General features: G+C 52.0%; 2 protein-coding genes across 3 annotated transcripts in view; both read right to left on the reverse strand.

Annotated features, from left to right (window-relative positions):
• ITGAE (integrin subunit alpha E) overlaps positions 1 to 3667 on the reverse strand; it is a 65245-nt gene extending 61578 nt beyond the window's left edge. Inside the window, exon 1 of the mRNA XM_047757532.1 lies at positions 3457 to 3667. Within this exon, the coding sequence (XP_047613488.1) occupies positions 3457 to 3490 (34 nt within the window). The 5' untranslated portion in view covers positions 3491 to 3667. The remainder of the gene's footprint in view (positions 1 to 3456) is intronic.
• Positions 3668 to 12799: 9132 nt separating this feature from the next.
• Positions 12800 to 19433, reverse strand: part of NCBP3 (nuclear cap binding subunit 3) — a 32266-nt gene continuing 25632 nt past the window's right edge. Inside the window, exons 10-14 of one of the 2 annotated variants that reach the window (XM_047757138.1) lie at positions 18776 to 19070; positions 17060 to 17214; positions 15164 to 15325; positions 13770 to 13932; positions 12800 to 13309 (exon numbers count right to left, since the gene is read on the reverse strand). In XM_047757138.1, coding sequence (XP_047613094.1) covers positions 13201 to 13309; positions 13770 to 13932; positions 15164 to 15325; positions 17060 to 17214; positions 18776 to 19070 — 884 coding nt within the window. In that variant the 3' untranslated portion in view covers positions 12800 to 13200. Of the gene's footprint in view, positions 13933 to 15163; positions 15326 to 17059; positions 17215 to 18775; positions 19071 to 19433 lie in introns of both variants that reach the window. The other variant, XM_047757137.1, reaches the window with a different exon arrangement.

Here is a 19433-nt window from a genome sequence, read left to right on the forward strand (position 1 = left end):
TCAGTGGTCTAACCACAAGGGAGGCCCTGTCACGTTCTCTGTCTCAAGCCCCCTTCTCGGGCTGTCGGAGGTGATAGACCCTCTGAACCAGTGTCTGTCACCACACCGCCCACAGGGCTGCCCCCCCAAGCTGTCCTCGGCCACACGGGCCCATGAGTCAGAGCCTCCTCCACCCTGTCAGCCACCACTGCTCCCTCCAGCTCCCTCCCCCCCGACCGCACCAGGCATTTTAAATGTACATTTTCCCAGCAGCGTTCTGGGTTTAGCAAGCGGAACCCAGGGGACAGGGTTTGCCTGAATGTAGTCAAGGAACCCAGCTGCAGAACTGGGCCTAGACTCTGCCACCCTGACACCCAGGCCAGGGCAGCCAGCGAGGCCTGCGGGGAAGGCTCAGGCCTCAGGCCGTCTGTCCCGTGGGGTAGCTCACCATCCGCCCACCTGCCTCGGCCTTTCACGTCCAACCTCACCGTCTCCAGCCCAAACCTCAACCCTGAGCCTCCCCGCCCCCCCCCCCCGGCCCCCCTCACAGGCTGCCTGATGACCGCGGCTCGCAGGTCTAGAGCAGACTGCGTTAGGCTGTGTGAAGCGCGCGTGTGGATTTGCCTCCTAAGTTTCTCATGAGCGTCCCCTCCTCCCCATGCCCTCCCGCCAAGCCCCCTGGCCTAGACCAAGGGCAGCAGGCACCTCACTGGCCCCTCCCTCCCCTTCTCCCAGGACTCTGCCTTCCACACAACAGGCAGGTCTCATTGTCACCGACTGGCTCTAGGCCGGCTGGGCTTCCCACTGCCCTAGGGGTGAGGCCTGAGCTCTCTCAGCCTGGCATTCTGCCCCTCCAACTCCCCACCCCGACTCTGCACCTCCCCGGCCTGACCTCTGCACAGCCCCCATCTCCTCCCCACAAGCCAGCCTCCGAGAGAAGGCGAGAGGCGGCTGGTTCCCACAAGGCCTCCTCTTCACACCTGCCTGGCCCACAGCACTGCACATCCGTCCTGCCTCTGCCAGGAATGCCCTTTCCCCAGGCCCTGGGTGTCACCTGAAGGCATCATCAGCGGGCCCCCAGGCTGGGGATAGAGGGTCATTGTGTGTGCGGGCTGCTCCCCCCAGAGCCCAGCGTGTCCTGGTTGTGGGGGGCAGGCGACATCAGAGCAGACAGCCTTCTGTTCCCTTCACCTTGCACCAACAGACTCCTCACACCCACGTCTGTCCAGGCTGCTTCTCTTGCTCGGAAAGCCTCCTTCTCACCCCCAGACGCCAGTCTGCACTTGCCAAGGACCCCCACAGCCTCTGGGCCACCCTGGACACTAGTTGCCCCTCCACAAGGACCAACGTTTGCTATCACACATTTGCACACCTAGGTCCGGGATTGTGCCCTGGGCTGAACTAGGTGTGACCTTTCTGCTCCCCCGCAGGGTCTTGGCTGCCGCCTGCAGTTGGTACAGCAGCAGAGCCGGCCCTGGCCTTCTGGCTCCTTCACCACTGTGAGGTTTTTCCAGCCCACAGCATTGGTTCCCTGCTTCACACATGTGAAGCAGACTCCGTCTCTGAGACCCGGGGAGGAGAAGTGAGCGGCTGTGGTCACGGAATGAGTCGGGGTGAAGGCAGACTGCGGACAGCAGGCTGCACGGCAGCAGAACGAGATGGGCAGCTCCAGGGTTTCAGTGTGTGTGTGTATCTGCATCTGACTCATTTAGACAACTGACATCGTCTCTTCGGCTCCCACAGGTGAGACGTGGACTTCACCACAGCAGGCACTTGGGTCAGGCCAGGTACAGTCTAGATTCTCTGCCCAGGCCCAGGATGCGGGCACAGGATACAGGGCCCTGGGCCTGGGGTCACAGTCTGAGGAGTTCCTCCACCCTCCTCAGAATCTCCTTGTCACTTTCTCAGACTGTCCCCAGCCCCTAAGACTCAGCGCCAGTCTCACCTCCTCCAGGAAGCTCTTCAGGATTGGTCCCTCCCTAAGTCTCGGGCTCTCACAGCTTGGAGCAGAACGGTCACAGCACCATTTCTCCCATTCAGACAGGAGCTACTGGGGCCCTGCGCTCACCCTCGGCCCATGGGACAGCCAAGCCGCGGGCTAAGTCACCTCACGGCAAGTCTGCTCCATCTTGCTCTCTGCTGTCCATCTGCCTGGGAAGTGCCTTGCCTCAGAAGGGATTTGATAAATGTCATCTGGATTGACCTTGCTGACAAAGGTCGGTGCTGCGGTGGTCCTCCCTGAGGCCACAGGAAGACAGATGAGGAGCCCAAAGAGACACCAGGGTTAGTGACCCAGGCCGTGGTTATTTTAGAGCTGGGAGGGGGCAGAGGCCTGGGCTTGAGCCCCATTTCTAAAGATACATGCTTGTAACCCTGGCCTCAGTCCCCGCCTTCGTACTGGGAGGGGGTGGACCAGGGTCTGGTCTAGGCATCTCCTCTAGACATTCTCGGTGATGGGGGATCAAAGCCATAAGCCAGAAAAAGCCTAAGACTTCCTCCACACACCACATGCAACTGAAAATAAAGGGAAGTCTAAACTCAAATAAGGAAAAGGAAGTTCAACCAAGTTTTGATGACTACTTTGATGCTTTTGAAATATCAAATATTAAAAGGTGTCCAAAATGTGTGCTTTGCTGGTGCTCTGGCCTGCCGCTGGGTATCTGGCACCATGGTGGGTGCTACATCTGAGCCCCCTTCCCCACGGCCTCGGCTCTCAGCCATCCCCTTGCTGGCCCCCAACCGATCCTTAGAGAGAACTCGGGCTCCCAGGACCCCTGAAACGACACCTGCCTGGTGTCCAGTCGCAATCTTCCTTCAAGCTGCTGACCAGCGCAGGAGGCCCCTGAGGCTGACCAAGCTCGACCTCATCCCTGGAGCTGGGTGGGCAGGCGCAGGCTCCCGGCTTGGCTTGGCCCCAAGGGGCTTCCATGGGAGTGTGACAGCCCCCTCCCCCACGCCGGCTCACACACCAGAAGAGGTCAGGAACAGGAAGCAGGTGTCTCCCATGTGATCCCCCTGTACCAGCAGCACGCCCGCTGTCTCTTGTCAGCGCTCACCTGCTCACAGGGTCCTCACCCTCCTCGGCTAAACCCCTGGTCTGTCTAGAAAAGAAGGTCTGTAAGGTGCTGCGGGGTGGGTGGGCACCGCCAACCTCCCGCACTCTGGGCACAAGCTTGGCACAAACTTGAGGGGCTGCCTGGAGTGGGTGCCGGGGGAGAGGGCACACACAAGGAGGGGAGGAGGCAGGAGGAACAGGAGGCAAAGCTCTGGAGTCCAAAGCCACATGCTGTCAGCAGCCAACAGAGCCCAGAGGCCCTTCCCAGCCTGGGGGTCTGACCCACAGAGTCCCAGTGTCTCCTGGGGGACGTCCCCACACTTTCTCTGACCTTGGGCTCCGAGCCCCACCAGACACACACGACAGACAGGCTGTGCAGAGGGCACAGCAGCCCTGCGGGGCAGGGGGCGAGGCTGACTTACTGGTCATGCAGAGCAGAGTGTGGAAGAGCCACATCTTGGCCGGAGCAGAGGCGGTGGCGTGGGCCTCAGCCTGCTCAGCTTCCCTCCTCAGCTCCTGGGCTCGGGTGGCCAGGAGGCGGGGACAGAGGCGCACACACAGGCAAGGACCACAGGCGCTTTCAAGTAGACACAGACGTCCCACTCTACACAGTTGGCTGCGTGGCTGACTCAGCAGCTGTGGGCTGGGTCCTGGCAGCCTAAAGACACCTGCCAGCCCTGCCCCATCACCCACACTCTGCTCACGGAACCGAGAGCCCAGGCTTGGCCTGGGAACAGGGCTGGACGTGCTCAGCTGGTGTTTGAGGTGCAGGAACAACATTAATCCAGCCATTGTCTACCATCCACATAGGTGAGTCCCAGCCCCCTGCCCCAGAACCCACCACCACACCCCTCAGCCCAGGGTCCCTCTCACAGGAAGCATCGCCATAGCTGGAAACGGCTCCTGCACCTGGCCTGCCCCCTTGAGGCCCTGAGACTGTGGGGGGCCAGGTAAGAGAGGAAAGACCCGAGACTGAACCATACTCTCAATGCAGCTTTGGCTCCAATTTTTTTTTTTTCTTTTTAGGGCTGCGCCTGCGGCACATGGAGGTTCCAGGCTAGAGGTTGAATCGGAGCTGTAGCCGCCAGCCTACACCACAGCCAGAGCAACGCGGGATCCGAGCCTCGTCTGCAACCTACACCACGGCTCACGGCAACACCGGATCCTTAACCCACTGAGTGAGGCCGGGGATCGAACCAGAGTATAGTTGTCAGATTCACTTCTGCTGAGCCACAGCAGGAACTCCATGTGTTCTCTTTAAAATCTGGCCACAGGGGGAAACGTGGTGGGGAGAGAAGAACGAGGAGGATGGGAATAACAAACACACAACTGCATAAAATAGATAATTAACAAGAACCTACTGCACGGCACAGGGAAATCTAGTCAACAGCTTGTAATAACCTATATCAGAAAAAAAAGTGGGTATACCTATAACTAATTCACTTTGCTACACACCTGAAACTAACACAACATTCTAAGTCAACTCTAGTCCAATACAATTAAAAAACAAACCAAAACCAAAACCAGCACTGACCAGCATTAGGACCACGATGCTGGAGCTAATGCAGCAGAGCTCTGGGCTGCTGGAACAGCTGACATCTGACATTCCAGACACCTTTCAGCACGGCTCTGACCCAACCCACAGCCCAGAGGACATACTGCCAACAGCCTGCAGTCAGATTTAAATGTCAGCTTCACGATCTGTCAAGTTTTCCTTGTGTGACCACGTCCGTCGCAGAAGGAAGTCTCTCCTGCACCCCTGCTTCCCAGACGGTTTGTTGGAAGAGCAGCACAGGGCTGCCCCCAGAACTCGTTAACGAGGGCCTAGGTCGGCACGGTCCAGCACGGAGCCACTGGCCACCCCTGGCTGCTGAGCCCTTGAAATGTCACGAGTCCCCGAGGAACTGAATTTTCAATTTTCTCTCATTAACGTACCATCAAAAAGGCAGAGGACTCTCTGTCTCTCTCATATGAGTGTCTCCATCCCCAGGGAAAGCACTTCACAAGTGTTAAGACAGGGAGTTCCTGTTGTGGCTCATTGGGTTACGAACCTGACTAATAACTATGAGGATGTGGGTTCAATCCCTGGCCTTGCTCAGTGGCTTAAGGATCTGGCACTGCCATGAGCTGTGGTGCATAGATTGCAGACGAGGCTCAGATCCTGTGTGGCTGTGGCTGTGGGGTAGGCTGGCACTTGCAGCTCTGATACGACCCTTAGCCTGGGAACGTCCATATGCCACAGGTGTGGCCCTAAAAAGCAAAAAAAAAAAAAGTTAAAACAAGTGTGAAAACACAGCAGACATGGTGTTGACTTACTGACTAGATGAAAATTTTGTTTTGTGTCTCCCTCACAGTGAAAGCTTGCTTGACCAACGGCCTGTAAAGATGGGTGTTACGTACAACGTTCTTGCATCGTTTCCTGAGGTCGGACCAAACCCCTGCAGCCAGCATGGAGAGCTCCTTGATGTCACACAGTTGTCTGAATAGAGATTACGAGGCAGTGTTTTTCACACTGCGTACCAGCCAACAGAGAAGTGACACAGCTGAAACTCCGAAGGTCTGGGGAGTCACCCACCAGATCACAACGAAGAGACCATCCCAAGGCGACTTACCCTCATCACAGGCCCAGGTCCTGGCTGTCTCCCCACACTCTGGGGCACTGGCCCCCAGTGGGAGGGGGCAGCCCCAGGCCGCAGAGCAGAGCAGCAGCAGCAGGGTCAGTCGAGGACCGGGCCCGTGGGCCGCCGCAGGTTTCTGAGAGAAGCAGGACGTGGGTTTGGAGTGTGAACTTCTGGACCTCTCAGGAGGCCAGGTGAGGCCGGCGAGGGGACACTGCAACAGGAGCAGGGCATTTCCTGCATCTTCAGAGACTTCCAGAATGCTGACTCCTCCTGCATCCACCTAAGATCTATTTTCCAAGCTTGTGGGTGCCAGCATGGCAGACCCCTAGTCATGCACACACAGGGGCCTCTTCTGATGGTAACTGCTGTCCCCACAAACCCAGATATGAAGGCCTCAAGGCAGAGCCAGGCTGCGCTGTGCATCGATCCCAGCTCACAGCGCTGAGCACAAGGCTGGGCATTCAGCAACTACACATGTATCCAAAAGGAATGTGAAAATGGCTCTGACTTAGTTTACGTTGAACGTTCTGTCAAGGACCAACTTGGGAGGTATTCTACAACATAACTGGACTGAACTCTTTAGAAACGTCACTCTCATAAAAAGCAAAGGAATTGGTCCAGATATAGGAGATGAGAGAGAGGATATTAAATGTAGTGTGTGATCCTGGATTGGATCCGAGACCAGCAAAAAAACTCCTTTGAAAACATTATTGTGGAGTTCCCATCATGGCGCAGTGGTTAACGAACCCGACTAGGAACCATGAGGTTGCGGGTTCAGTCCCTGGCCTTGCTCAGTGGGTTAAGGATCTGGCGTTGCTGTGAGCTGTGGTGTAGGTTGCAGACGCGGCTCGGATCCCGTGTTGCTGTGGCTCTGGCAGAGGCTGGCAGCTACAGCTCCGATTCAACCTCTAGCCTGGGAACCTCCATATGCCGCAGGAGTGGCCCTAGAAAAGGCACCAAAAAAAAAAAAATTATTGGGCAGCTGGCAAAGCTGAAACACGAAACCACAGATCAGATGCGGCTGTGCTGATGGGGTAAAAAGTACACATGTCCTGAACCGACGACAACACTCCGGTTATAGGAGAGAATGTCCTTGTTCTTAGCAAATGCACACGAAGATATTCAGGGGAGAAGGGACGTAACTCTCAAAGAGTTCACGGCAGAGAGAAGGGGGAGGCTTTAAAGTCGGGGGGTGGAGAGGTCACGTCCAGCACGAGATAAAAGGGCAAACTGCTTCGTCTTGAGCGTCAAAAGCACGATGTCAACACTCAGCACCCTCTCTCGTGGCCCTCGGATGCTGGAGATGTTTCTAGTTACCCATTTGCCGTCTGAGTCCTAGCAAGCTGGGAAGAAGGCATTGGGAAGAGGCACTGAGACGAGAGACAGGGCTGCAGGGGAGGACAGGATGGCAAAGGGGCGCCGGGGAAGACCGCAGAGCAGCAGAGATCCCCCACCAACCGAGTCAGGAGGGAGCGCAGATCGGGGCCTTGCACGCGAGCCCGCCTCCGATCCTCACAGCCACCCTACCTGGCCATCCTGCTTCCACAGGTCAGGATGCTGGCACAGAGAGGGGTTAAGTCACTTGCCCGCGGCCATGTGACTGCTAAGTGGCTGAGCTGGGACTCAAACAGCTGTTTCCTCCCACGAAGGGGCCTTGAACAACTACACACCCTTCAGATCCATGGGTCTAAATCCCTCCCGGTTCCTGAGATTTAAAAAGCAGGGATCTTATTCCACGAACACATCCCGGGATCCTTGCATCACTGGGTGCCGTGGATTGAGCAGTGCCACCACCTCCCAAAAGGTCCCCAGGAGTGAAGACACTTGCTTAGTCTTTTCCAGTCTATAGATGAGACAGAACAAGTCTCCCAGGCTCCAGGCCTGATCCCAGCTGCCACCCTATCTGACCGCCCCCCAAGACTCGGTCCCTGAGCAAGAAGTGCTGTCTCCTGCTCACAGACCCTCTGAGGAACCCTTGCCAGTAACAAGGGGGAACACATCACGACAGCCCAGAAAGGGGCAGGAAGGCCACGGCACCTCTCCTGTCAGTGATGTGGCCTCGTGTCCTCACTCATCTATTCTGCGCCAGAGCAGGGGTGGCCACCCGTCTGAGGTAACACCGAGTCCCCACTACTAAAGACCGTCCTCCAAAGAGGGCCTCTGGAGTGGCTCCAACAAAACCAGGCGAGACCCCCGGGACTGGTGCTGACTTTGGTGGATTCACACCCAGCACAGCAAAAGCTCACAACTATCTGAAGTAAGGTTTGGGGGCAGCATTTCCCCAACTGCTCCCAGAAACATCAAAGTTCCGTGAAATGTTCATAGAATTTCATTTTTAAAAAATACTGCAGTACTTTTTCTTCTTCTAAGATTTATTTTATGAACATGTAAGAAAAGGCCTACATTACTGTTGGTCAGATTACGTAACAGTCTGCCTCGAAGCCAGTATGCTGTTCTCACAATTATCAAAGAAATTCTGCCCTTTTGGTTCAAAGAAAAAAATCATTTAAATTCTAATTTACTCCTTGTTATGTAAGATTGAAAACCAAATACTTACACATCAAACTTACTGTGCAGCAATTAATCTGTGAGGCCATCATCTGCTGTTACCTTTCATCCAACTTGCCTGTCAGCATTTCACCGTAACTTTTTCGTCTTTTGTCTTTTTAGGGCCGCACCCGCAGCATATGGAGGTTCCCAGGCTGGGGGTCGAATCGAAGCTAGTTTCTGGCCGATGCCAGAGCCACAGCAACACCAGATCCGAGCTGTGTCTGGGACCCACACCATGGCTCACAGCAACGCCGGATCCTTAACCCACTGCGCGAGGCCAGGGATCAAACCCACAACCATATGGTTCCTAGTCAGATTCGTTTCCGCTGCGCTGAGATGGGAACTCCTCACCATAATTTTTAAAGTGCCCCGCGTGCGGGTGAAAAGGCTACTTTAGGCAAAAGAGCTGCTGCCGGAACGAGTCCTATTTCTTTGGACTGTTGTCACTTTGCGGACCCCTTGGATCAGATGCTAAGACCTGGCCCAGTGGTCCCTTTTGGGGCCTCTCATCCACCTGCCAGCTTCCTTTCCTGCTCTCCTGGGGGCAGATGAATGCTTTCTAAAATATCCTGGTCTATGTGACTGCTACATGCCTCTCCAGCAAAATCCTTGTAGAGCTGAGTTAAAAGCTTCAGCTCAGATACAGCCAAATCATCAAAATTTGAATTTTACAGAGGTCCAATTAGTGAGATTCTTTCTTATGTAAATACAGTTTATGCAGTGGTGAATAACCTGCCTCTCAAGCAGACTAGCCTGCAAACAAGGTGCCAGTCCTGGGTTGGGTTACCACGACTGACTTACGCATTTACTAAACACTTTCTAGGCAACACTAACTCTGGCCTGGCCTGGTGGGAAGAACAGAAACAACAACATGGAGATGCCTGCTTGTTAGGGCTGCGAGCAGAGAAATCCAAACGTGAACATGAAGGGTTGTGTGTGCAAGGCAGGACCACGAGGACGGGCCCGGAGGAGGACCCTGGGGCCTCGGAGGTCGGAGCTGTTCCTGCAGCTGCGGGATTCACAGCTGGGGACCTGCCTGGTGCCAGTGCGGTACCTGGACTCGGGACCCCCCCCAGACAAGCCAGATGTGGCCCTGCTCTCACGGAGCTCACAGTCTAGCACGACGACGAGGCAGGAACAGGGACTTCCAATCCAGCGTACAGGCTTGGCGAGAACAGATCTGGCATTCCACACACATTTCACTTGAGCAAACAGATGGTATTTGTCTGAAAAAGTTTGGGAAAAAGAGAACAACCTTAAGCCGAGTGGGCCCTTCCATCCATCTGTCCCTCCACTCCCTGCACGGACAGGCAGGAGGGCCTGACGCGGGCTGGTGCCCGGGCTGCTCCCGTGGCCTGTCTCAGCTCCCAGGAGCCTCTTCACAAGCCAGCTGCTCACCTGAATGTGAGTCTAATGCCTACAAATCAGTGTCTCTTACACACCACGGCCCTAATTGCAGGGCAGCCACTTCTGCTGTTCAACCAAAGACGACACCACGATCTACTCCCACGTGGCCAGGAACCGGCGACCCTGGACCTCGTGACAATGGGCTTCCACACGGCACCTTCCTCGGGGTTCCCGAGAGGAAGCGTGGTTCTACTCCGTTTTTATCCTAGGCGTGACTTTACACGCTAACCCTAGAACGTAAGGAGACTCCTTTGTGGGACACCCAGCAGGGCCCATGGCTCGGCTCGGCTCTGGAAGGCACCGGTAGCTTCCTGAAGAGGTCGTAAGGCCTTGAGGATGAGGAAAAGAGAAGGCAAAGCCGAGGTGGGATGAGGAGAGGGCCTGTGTGTGCATCTCCATGAGGGGAGGAATAGCAAGGAGCAGAGTCTGGGAGGCTGGAGGGCCTGAAAGGGGCCTAAGGAGCTGGTGAGGAGAGAGCAGGGAGGATGCGAGAACCAGCTGATTCCGACCAACCTTGCGACCTGGCAAAGGAATTCAGAATTCACTCCAACAGCAACGGCGCAGCTTCGGAAAGGTTTTAGGCAGAGGAGAAACAGGAAAAACCTTCTTACAGGATGTTCTTCCTAAACCAAATGAAAGGATGTCTGGTATCATTAGCCATCAGGGAAACACAAATTGAAACCCTAACCAGAGACCAATTTTACGTCAGAAAATAACAAGTGTTGATGAAGATGTGGAAGAACATAGCTGAGGAGAAAGGAAAATAACCCTTTGGAAAAACAGTCTGGCAGTTCTTCAAAAGGTTAAAGAGAGTTACCATATGACCCAGCAATTCCACTCCTCCACACACAAACCCCAGAGTAATGAAAACAAATATCCACCTAAAAACTTGTGTGTGAATTTTAGCAGCATTATTCATAATAGCCAAAAAGCAGAAACAACCCAACTGTCTCTCAACTGATGAACGGATAAACGAGATACGGTATATCTGTACAATGGGCAATAAAACCAACATGAGGTACTGAGACATGTTACAACACGGAAGAACCCTGAAGTATGTTCAGTGAAAGAAGCCGGTCACAAGGAGCCAACAAAGCATATGATTCCCCTTTTACGAAATGTTCCCCTTTTACGAACAGGCGAATCCACAGAGACAAAACTGATTGCCAAGGAGAAAAAGGGAATAGGGCACTGCTCATGGCACAGGGTTGGTTCATTTTGGTGATGAAAACAATCTAAAGTTAATGATGGGGACGGCCGCACAGCTCTGTGAATATACTAAAAGCCACCGAAGCGTACACGTGAGATGGGTGAACTGCTACGGGTGAAATTCTATCTTCATACAGCTGTGAACACCAAAAGTTCACGCTGGCTGCAGTGTGCAGAACGGAGAGGGAGAGACAGGGCAGAGCAGCCAGTGAAGATGCAAGACAGGGGGTGGGATTCAAGGGAGCAGACCAGAGGGGGCCAGGGGAGGAGTTTCCATCTGGCCATGGGCTCCGCCAGCTCTCCCAAGAGGGAGAGTGGAAAACGGAAATGAGGTATATCTGCAAGTATTACGAAGCGGCAAAAACGTACCTATAATCTCCTGTGTAAAGACCGAAAGGAAGACAGAAAAGTGCGGAGCCCTGTCACCTTCACGCGAGGAGCGCCCGGCCAGGGGACTGCCCCGACTGTCCGTCCTTGCTCCAAACCCCAAAGAAAGGCCCTGGACATCCAGAGCAGCGGAAGATGCTGCGAGACCTGAGAGCCTGAGTGTGGGCTGGAGAGTGAGAGGCCGAGGCCAAGAATTTGGGGAAATAATCTTACCATCTTTAAAGGTCATTTTCACGGTGCTACGTGTTTCTGAGAACTGCAAGGCTGCCGAGGTGAGCATTTTTCTCCGTTAGGTGACTTTTAAGTGCACACCACGACCCTTCCTGAAAGACTTCCTTGGCCTCTGGCAGGGGACTGGTGAAGGCTGAAAGGCCCTGGGACAAACGGTGGGAAAAGGTCATGTCTGGGAAACTCGAGAGAGTCTAAGAAGGGAGGTTTTCTGAACACCGCAGAGCATGTCAGCGGGGACCCTGACCACAGGGACATCTTTCTTCCTCTAGGAGACCCAGAGGCTGCAACGGGATGGGGGTCAGCCCCTGCCCATCCCCTCACTCACACCCTCAGCTGTCTCCCTGACCCTCCCTCCACCTGCCACAGACATGGGTGCTGGCCAGCCCGCTGGGCAGCCACAGCTCCGGGAAGAGCACACCACCACGGATGCACCCACAGAGCCAGCAGCTCTGGTACCAGCCCATCCGTTTTCTAGAAGGGGAGCTGAGATGCAGGCCCACGGAGCAGAGCCAGGGGCTGGTGTCCAGGTCTCTGATTCAGGCGCTTGCGCTTCTCACGTGACCAACCCCCTAACTCCTGCCGCCTCCTTAAGAACCTGGCTCTCAGCTGCCTGCCTCACGGGCAAAGAGCTCAGAAACCTTAGGTCTCAAGAAGCAGAGAAACCAGAACCAGTGCTTTCCGAGAATCCTGTTAGAAAGCTAAAACATACAGTTACACTCTCTAACCTCCCTACAGGGAGGGGAAAAAAGGGGGTTAACCAACCAAATGTTGACAACCGAGTTTCTGCGGCAGCTCCCAAGTCTCACAGCCCCTCCTTCTATTCACAACAGCCTTCCTTCTGCCTTCGGTCACACCCCGGGGCAACCAACTCGCAGTGTGACCAATGGCTCAGACACAAGCAAAGATCTCTCGAACCCTGAGCTGCAGGAACACTCCAGACAGGCGAGGAGTCACAAAAGGGACAAAGGATTATTCTCAGTAACTCTTAAGCGCTACTGAATCAAAGTAAAGCACTCTTATTTAGCTGGCAGAGAAACACAAACACCACGTACTTCAAAATAAAAATCAGACAGGGAGACAAAAGAAACGACTGCCTTTTCAAGGCAAAGCAATCCAAGCAGTTTAGAAATAGGGGAACTACCATTTCTATAGCCATTACCTTACTTGTCAGTTCTGAAGATGTCTTCAGCCGCTAGAACTTGGAGACAGAAAGAATAAACAGCACTGCATCACTTCTGAAGTGATAACAAACAACAAATTCCCACCTTAGCTTTTTCCCCCTACAGTGGCCAAAAAACAAGCTGAGCCCTATGTACAGACTATACAGCTGGATCATTTAAAAATAATGAGACTCCTCTCCTTGCCTTCTTCCAAAGTATAGAATATATATTTAACAGCACATAAGAAGACACCACTGGAGCTTCCCTTGTAGCCAACAGGAAGTATTTTCACATATAAAATTAAAAATTTTAACTTTTAAATCATTAATATTTTTAAACATAATACAGACTTAAAAATTGTTCAACATTAACCCATGACCCCACCCCTAGCACAAAAATCCATCCCCAATCCAGAAGTCACAGATTTTGTTCCTAAAAATCCCAGAGCACTGAACTTGATCTTCGCTTCACGCGGAGCGCTACCGAGGCCCTAACAGAAATAAATCCCCAGGGAGGAATGAGGCGCGATTGACACTGCAGCTGTCTACCTGGCGGCACTGGTGCACCTCTGAGGTCAGGTCCATGAGGCTCGGCCCCCACACTAGGGTCCTGGAAGGGTGAGCTGGCAGCTTCCCTCATCTTCCCCCTCGAAGGCTGTCCAATAAGCACCTGGGAATTGACTTTTCTTGGGAAAAGGGTGCTGGGAACAGCTGTCAGGGCCAAGGCAATAGTGAGAAGTTCAGTTCTCTGCTCTTTGGATGAACTGTGTAAAACATTTCTTTTAAAAGACACAATGTTAAAAATATTAAGAAAAATGTCTACAAAATCTGGAGGGCTGCCTTTTCCTCAAAGGGTAAAGCTTGTGGGGCGGCGGGAAAAGAACCGAGGGCCCAGAACTATAACATCTGCAGCAAAAGATGAGAGAGATGCCCTTCAAAACACGTCACATTCTCAGGATGTCCTGCTGATGGAGCAAGAGCGGGTGTGACTGTGTAAGACGAAGGGGCACCAATGCCCGCAGGCAGGGGTCCCCCCTGCGCGCCCCACCCAGCGCAAGGACGGCAGGCTCTGGGGCAGCTGCCTTGGCTCCAACGGCATCATGACTCTGCCTCTGAACCAGAGCTGCTTTCCCGACTAACTTCAATCTGGAGAGATGGCAAGTTATCTAACCGGCTCTTCTTTTGGCGAGACTGTTCTTTCTCCTTAATCAGAGCCCCCCACGCCCTCTGCAGCTCTGAGTCATCCTCCTCAGTGCCGGGCGTCCTGTGATCCACTTTCTTCGTGTTCTTTTCTTTGGTCTTGGTTGCAGATCCTAAGCGAGTCCATAAACTACCTGTTTGGGTGAGAAGGCATTTCAGCTCTGGTGGTCGATGCTGAGAAACAGGGGTACTGTCAACACCTGACATGCAAGAAACACGGGGGGATCTGTGGCACTTGCAGCCACGACGCAGACCTGGGCAGATGGCCTCATTTCTCTGGTGCGGTGTAGACCGAGGGGACTGGACCCAGCAGGAGACTCTCACGGCTTGCGGACATGTGCTTCCCACGCCAGCCACCCAGAATCGCCTGGGAGGCTGCTTATGCTATACCTGCCCTCTCCCCGGGAGACTCCCCATGCTGTGCACAACTGCATTCTGCCAGGACTGGGCCATTCCAGATCATTCCCAGCTAAGACTTTCGGCAAACTATGTTCTCTGTAAACTTTCAGATTCTGACCACTCTTCATTACTTTTTTTTTTAAATTTTATTTTGTCCTGTTTTTTATCACTTTATTTATTTGGGCCACACCTGCAGCATGCTGAAGTTCCCAGGCCAGGGATCAAATCCGTACTACAGTAGTGACTAGAGCCACAGTGGTGACAAAGCTGGATCCTTTACCCACAGAGCCAATAGGGAACTCCATTATTTTAAAAATATTAATATTTAACAATAGAGAAATACATGTTTCGAATTCCATAGGATAGTCACACTCTAAGACAATTTAAGTTTTACTTGTAAAGACAACAACAATGTGGAAAAATGACTATGATAAGATGATACAGGAGTTCCAGTTGTGCCACAGCAGAAATGAATCTGACTAGTATCCCCGAGGATGCGGTTTGATCCCTGGCCTCGCTCAGTGGGTCAGGGATCCGGCGTTGCCATGAGCTGTGGTGTCGGCTGACAGCTATAGGTCTGATTCCACCCCCTAGCCTGGGAACATCTACATGCCATGGGTGTGGCCTTAAAAAACAAAAATAAATAAATAAATAAATAGCTTAAAAAAATGCTGCAGGAACAGAGCAGGACATGTATACAGGCAAAGACTGGAACAGCACCTATGAAACCCTGCGCTCAACAGAAAGGATCAGGGGTGGGTTTTCTTTTTCTCCGTTTTCTACATTTCCCATTGTTATCATTACGATGATGGCGTGGATGACAATGATTGTAACAGAAGAGGAAAAATAATTTATTCTTGTCTCACGCTCTTTCCTGCCTTCTGACAGCGAGTGTTTCCACGCTCGCCCTCAGTGTCTCTGCCCTGACCCAGCTCCCACGCCCATCACTTTTAAGTGTTTACCAACCTGATTTCTTCTCCCGAGTATCCGAGTAGAGGCCTTTAACGTCCTGCCTGGGAACGCCAAGCCTACTATGGACATCAGAAAAGGGCTCTCTCCGAACGACCGGATTACTACTAAAAGGCTTTTCTGGAGAATATGGTCTTTTTCCTAATCGCTGGCGTATATCTACAAAAAGAAAACACAAAGTACTACGGTGGCCACAGGCGTATGCGTTGCTGTCTGTACTCACCCCGAGGTCTCTACAGGACCTGGTGCAAATCTCCCCGAGTAAAGGCATGGGGCCCAACACAACCAAGCTTCTAAGAGCCTTCTCTCTTCACGGTCAGCCTGGACCTCCCCAGCAAAACTCGAATGAGAACCCCCGGGGGCTCAAATAGGGAAAAAAATCTAGGCCAACTGCTCCAGAAAGAAATTTCTGAGACAGAATAGACTGCTTTCTGTGTTTGTTTTTTAAAAGTAGAATCAAGCATGGAATTCCTGTCGTGGCTTAGCGGTTAACCAACCAAACTGGTATCCATGAAGACATGGGTTCGATCCCTGGCCTTGCTTAGTGGGTTAAGGATCTGGCGTTAGGTCAAAGAAGAGACTCAGATCCCACGTTGCGGGCAGCTGTAGCTCCCATTCGACCCCTATCCTGGGAATCTCCACATGCCATGGGTACGGCCCTAAAAAGACAAAAAAACAAATAAATAAGTAAAGTAGAATTAAGCAGAGCAAATAGTTTATAAACATTTTAACTAACAACAAATACTGCGAGCTCCCTCAGGGTGGAAGCTGCAGTCTTTAAACATATAAGAAGTTCTCAATAAAACTATTACATTTTACAATAAATGTAATGAGCCTGACAAAAAGCAAAGGATCAAAGAAGTATGTCCCAAACGAGATTTGTTTGTCTTGTAACCACTGCCTCCCACCCCCCGCCTCAGGTCCAGGAAATCTGCCTGTCCCCCTGAGCTGCCTCTCACAGGAACAGCAACAACAAAAAGGCAGACAGGAGTGGCTGCGCTGGCCTTTCACTCATCCTGCTCTCTGAGAACAGCGTCCCCGTTTTCCAGCTGCTCAGGCCTGAGCCCCTTGGCTTCTCTCACTTTCCTCCCACACCTCCCAGGGCCGAGTCGTCTTCCTTGACACGGTGTGCCGTTCCCATCAATCCTGTCCCCACTGTCCCTGACCTAGGTCAGGCCCTTGCTTCTTACTTAACTCTCTATTGCACCCTACCCTGCCACCAAGTTCTTTCTGCAAAAGAGAGAACATCATGTTACCTCCCACCTCAAAAAAATTAGGTTGGCCAACTGAGAGCCTACGTCCTCTGCAAGGCCTTGCTCTACAGCCACGACCTCTGAGAAGCCTCCCGCAGGAGATCTTCCCCCAGGTGGCCGACCGCCCCTCTCTGCTCCCACAGGCCACTGCTTACAGTGTCCCCCCCTCTGCTCTGGGTGGAATTATCCGAATGGGGGCCCTACTGCTTTCCATCTGCGTTCTGATGATGAGTTCGCACCCCCTGCAGAACTCTGACGCTTCTGGCACCTGGCCCTGGCACACAGCGGGCAGGGCCGAGGATTCACTATAAGCCTGTTTGCACATGTAAACTAACCAGTTCAAATGTTTAACCATTTACACCGCAACCCAACTTAATTTCTACTGTCCTTATGTATAAAGTACACCAATGACATACAGGGTAGAATAACTGTTTGGGACAAAAATATTGAAAGCCAGTACTGCAAAGGTCTGATTAAATTTCACGTCCTAAAATCCCAATGTGTAACCTAAAATTTAGAAGTGATTAACAGCACAACTAAACTGGTCCACAAATTATAACATTTTATCCAAGAATCTATCCCTGCCCCAGATTCCTTTCTGGAACTCAGAATGAAGCCCAGAAACACAACGGAACAATACCTGTTTTAGTATTGCTGCTTGGTGGCCGTGGACGTGTGTGCTGACGTTTTTCATCTAACAAATGTCGGACATCCGCAAATTTCTCAGGCGGTAATTTGTTACCAATTCGGTTTTTTATATTGCTTGTGGATAGAGTGTCTGCCCTCATGGAGTTCCTTTAAAAAAAAAAAAAGGGGCGGGGGAGGGGCCCTCGTAAACCAACTCGGCTGTGGAATGACACGAGCACGACAACCCACACACGGTGGAAGAAACCTCATCCCATACGGCCGGCCGACATTCACTTACAAACACCGCACACCAACGACTATTCGCTTACACAAGTCACGATGAGCCTGCTGTAAAGAGGCCTGCTGGGGTGAGCAGATCCCTGAGTTTTCCGGAGTGGTTTCCACACGCGGTATCTGTGAGCGTCCACAGAGCAGGTAACCGCGAGGCCCCTTCTCCTGGGACTAACGCCACGGACAGGCCGGCAAAGGGCCAGAGGCCTCTGCTCGCCCGTTCTGTGATCTGGTTGTGGTCAAGACACAACAGAGTCTACAATCCCTTTCTCTAAAAGGCAGACGTCTCTGTCAAAGACCCCTCCCACTGTGTTAGGGGACGAGCCTTACTCTGGCAGCCATCGGGAAGTTCTCTAAAAACTGAAAGTGAGCATGTGAACAAAGCCATACAAACAAACCAGCTTCACAGTGTTTTCTTCCCTTTTCCCAAACACACCGCTACGAGCACTCAGAACACGCCCGCCTCCAGCCCTCTGAGCCGGGCCTACGCCGTCGGCCCTCAGGCATCTGCTCAGTTCCATGGTCACCCAAGAAAAGCATAGGAAAATAGGCGTATTTTTGGGCCCACGAATAGCAAAACTCACAGTGACAATACCTAAGAGGTTGGTAAATATGTAGGTGAGGGGTGGTAATGCGAGTGAGTAAAATCTTTCTGGAAGGAAGTTCAGCAATACCACACTTTTTTGTGGGGGGGGGGGGGGGCGGAGCACACCACAGCATGTGGAAGTTCCTGGGTTAGGGATCAAATTGCAGCTGCAGCTGCCACGGCAACACCACAGCCACAGCAACGCTAGATCCGAGCCACATCTGAGACCTACACTGCGGCTCAGGGCACTGCAGAGTGAGGCCAGGGAGCAAACCCGCATCCTCATGGATCCTAACACGCTGCACCACAACAGGAACTCCAGCAATACCACACGTGAAACATGTACACTGCTTTGTGCAATAACTGGAATTTATCTAGTCAGTACAATAGTAAGAAAACAGCCATCTAAATGTCCATCAATAAGGGACTGGTTAAGTAAATCATGACGCTTTCAAACAATGGACTACATACAGCTGAAAAAATAGCAGATGACTACAGTATATTAAGTGGAAAAAGCTTATTTCAAAACAATTTAAAGAACATAACTTCATTTTTGCAGAAATACATCTATAATTTCTCTATGTGTTATGAATACCCATAAAACTAGCAGTAACGTCATCCACCCAAATGCTAACAGTTGTTCTCTTGGAAGAAGATGAGATGATAGGTGATTTCACTTTCTTTACCGTCTACAGTTTTTACAAAAAGAATCACTTCTTGTACATTAAGAGGAAAAGTTCAATGCTTTTACTCAAATTCTACAAAGGACTTAGAACAGATAAAAACGATTATAAATTAAGAGGCATTAAGAAGGTGATCATTGATATTTAAAACAAATGAAAATATGTTTACCTGATATTTTTCAACTGCGATTCCACCTCATCGGCATACATGGTCATTTTCATGCTTTTCTTTGGTGAAGGAGTGGAAATCATTTTCAGTTCTAGATCATAGTCCATTTCATCAGAGTCTGAGCTGCTGGCACTGGACCGCCTAGATGTGCTCCGTTCGCGGGTCTGCTTCAGCGCTGGGAGCTCCTCGTGGTACTCCACCACCACCCTGTCGTCGGCATCCATGTCCTGGTCCTCCCCCGCCTCCTCCTCCTCCTCCTCCTCCTCAATGGGTTCCTCGGGAACATTCACTAGTCCTAAAGAATTTAACCAAAATACCTTAGGCAAGGGCTAAAACTAACAAGTCTGATTTTCTCTTCTACATCAGTGACCTTTTCAAAAGATGGGATTCCCATCCTAAGAGTTTACTGGAGTATCATCAGTAAGAATGCTACTCTGGTTACCATTCTGACCCCTACAACACAAGAACATCTAGGAAAAGCATGACCTAGAGCCTCATGAAATATTAGAAAGTTATCTAAAATACAGTTCATCACCATTATTTGCAGATTCTATATCTGAGAATTTACCAGATTTATTCAGAACCCCAGAATCAATACCCATGGTGCTTTTGTAGTCATTTGTGGGCATGCATGGAGAGGCAAAATATCCGAGGTACC

Source organism: Phacochoerus africanus, chromosome 14 (genome assembly GCF_016906955.1).
Source record: "Phacochoerus africanus isolate WHEZ1 chromosome 14, ROS_Pafr_v1, whole genome shotgun sequence".
Lineage (NCBI taxonomy): Eukaryota > Metazoa > Chordata > Mammalia > Artiodactyla > Suidae > Phacochoerus > Phacochoerus africanus.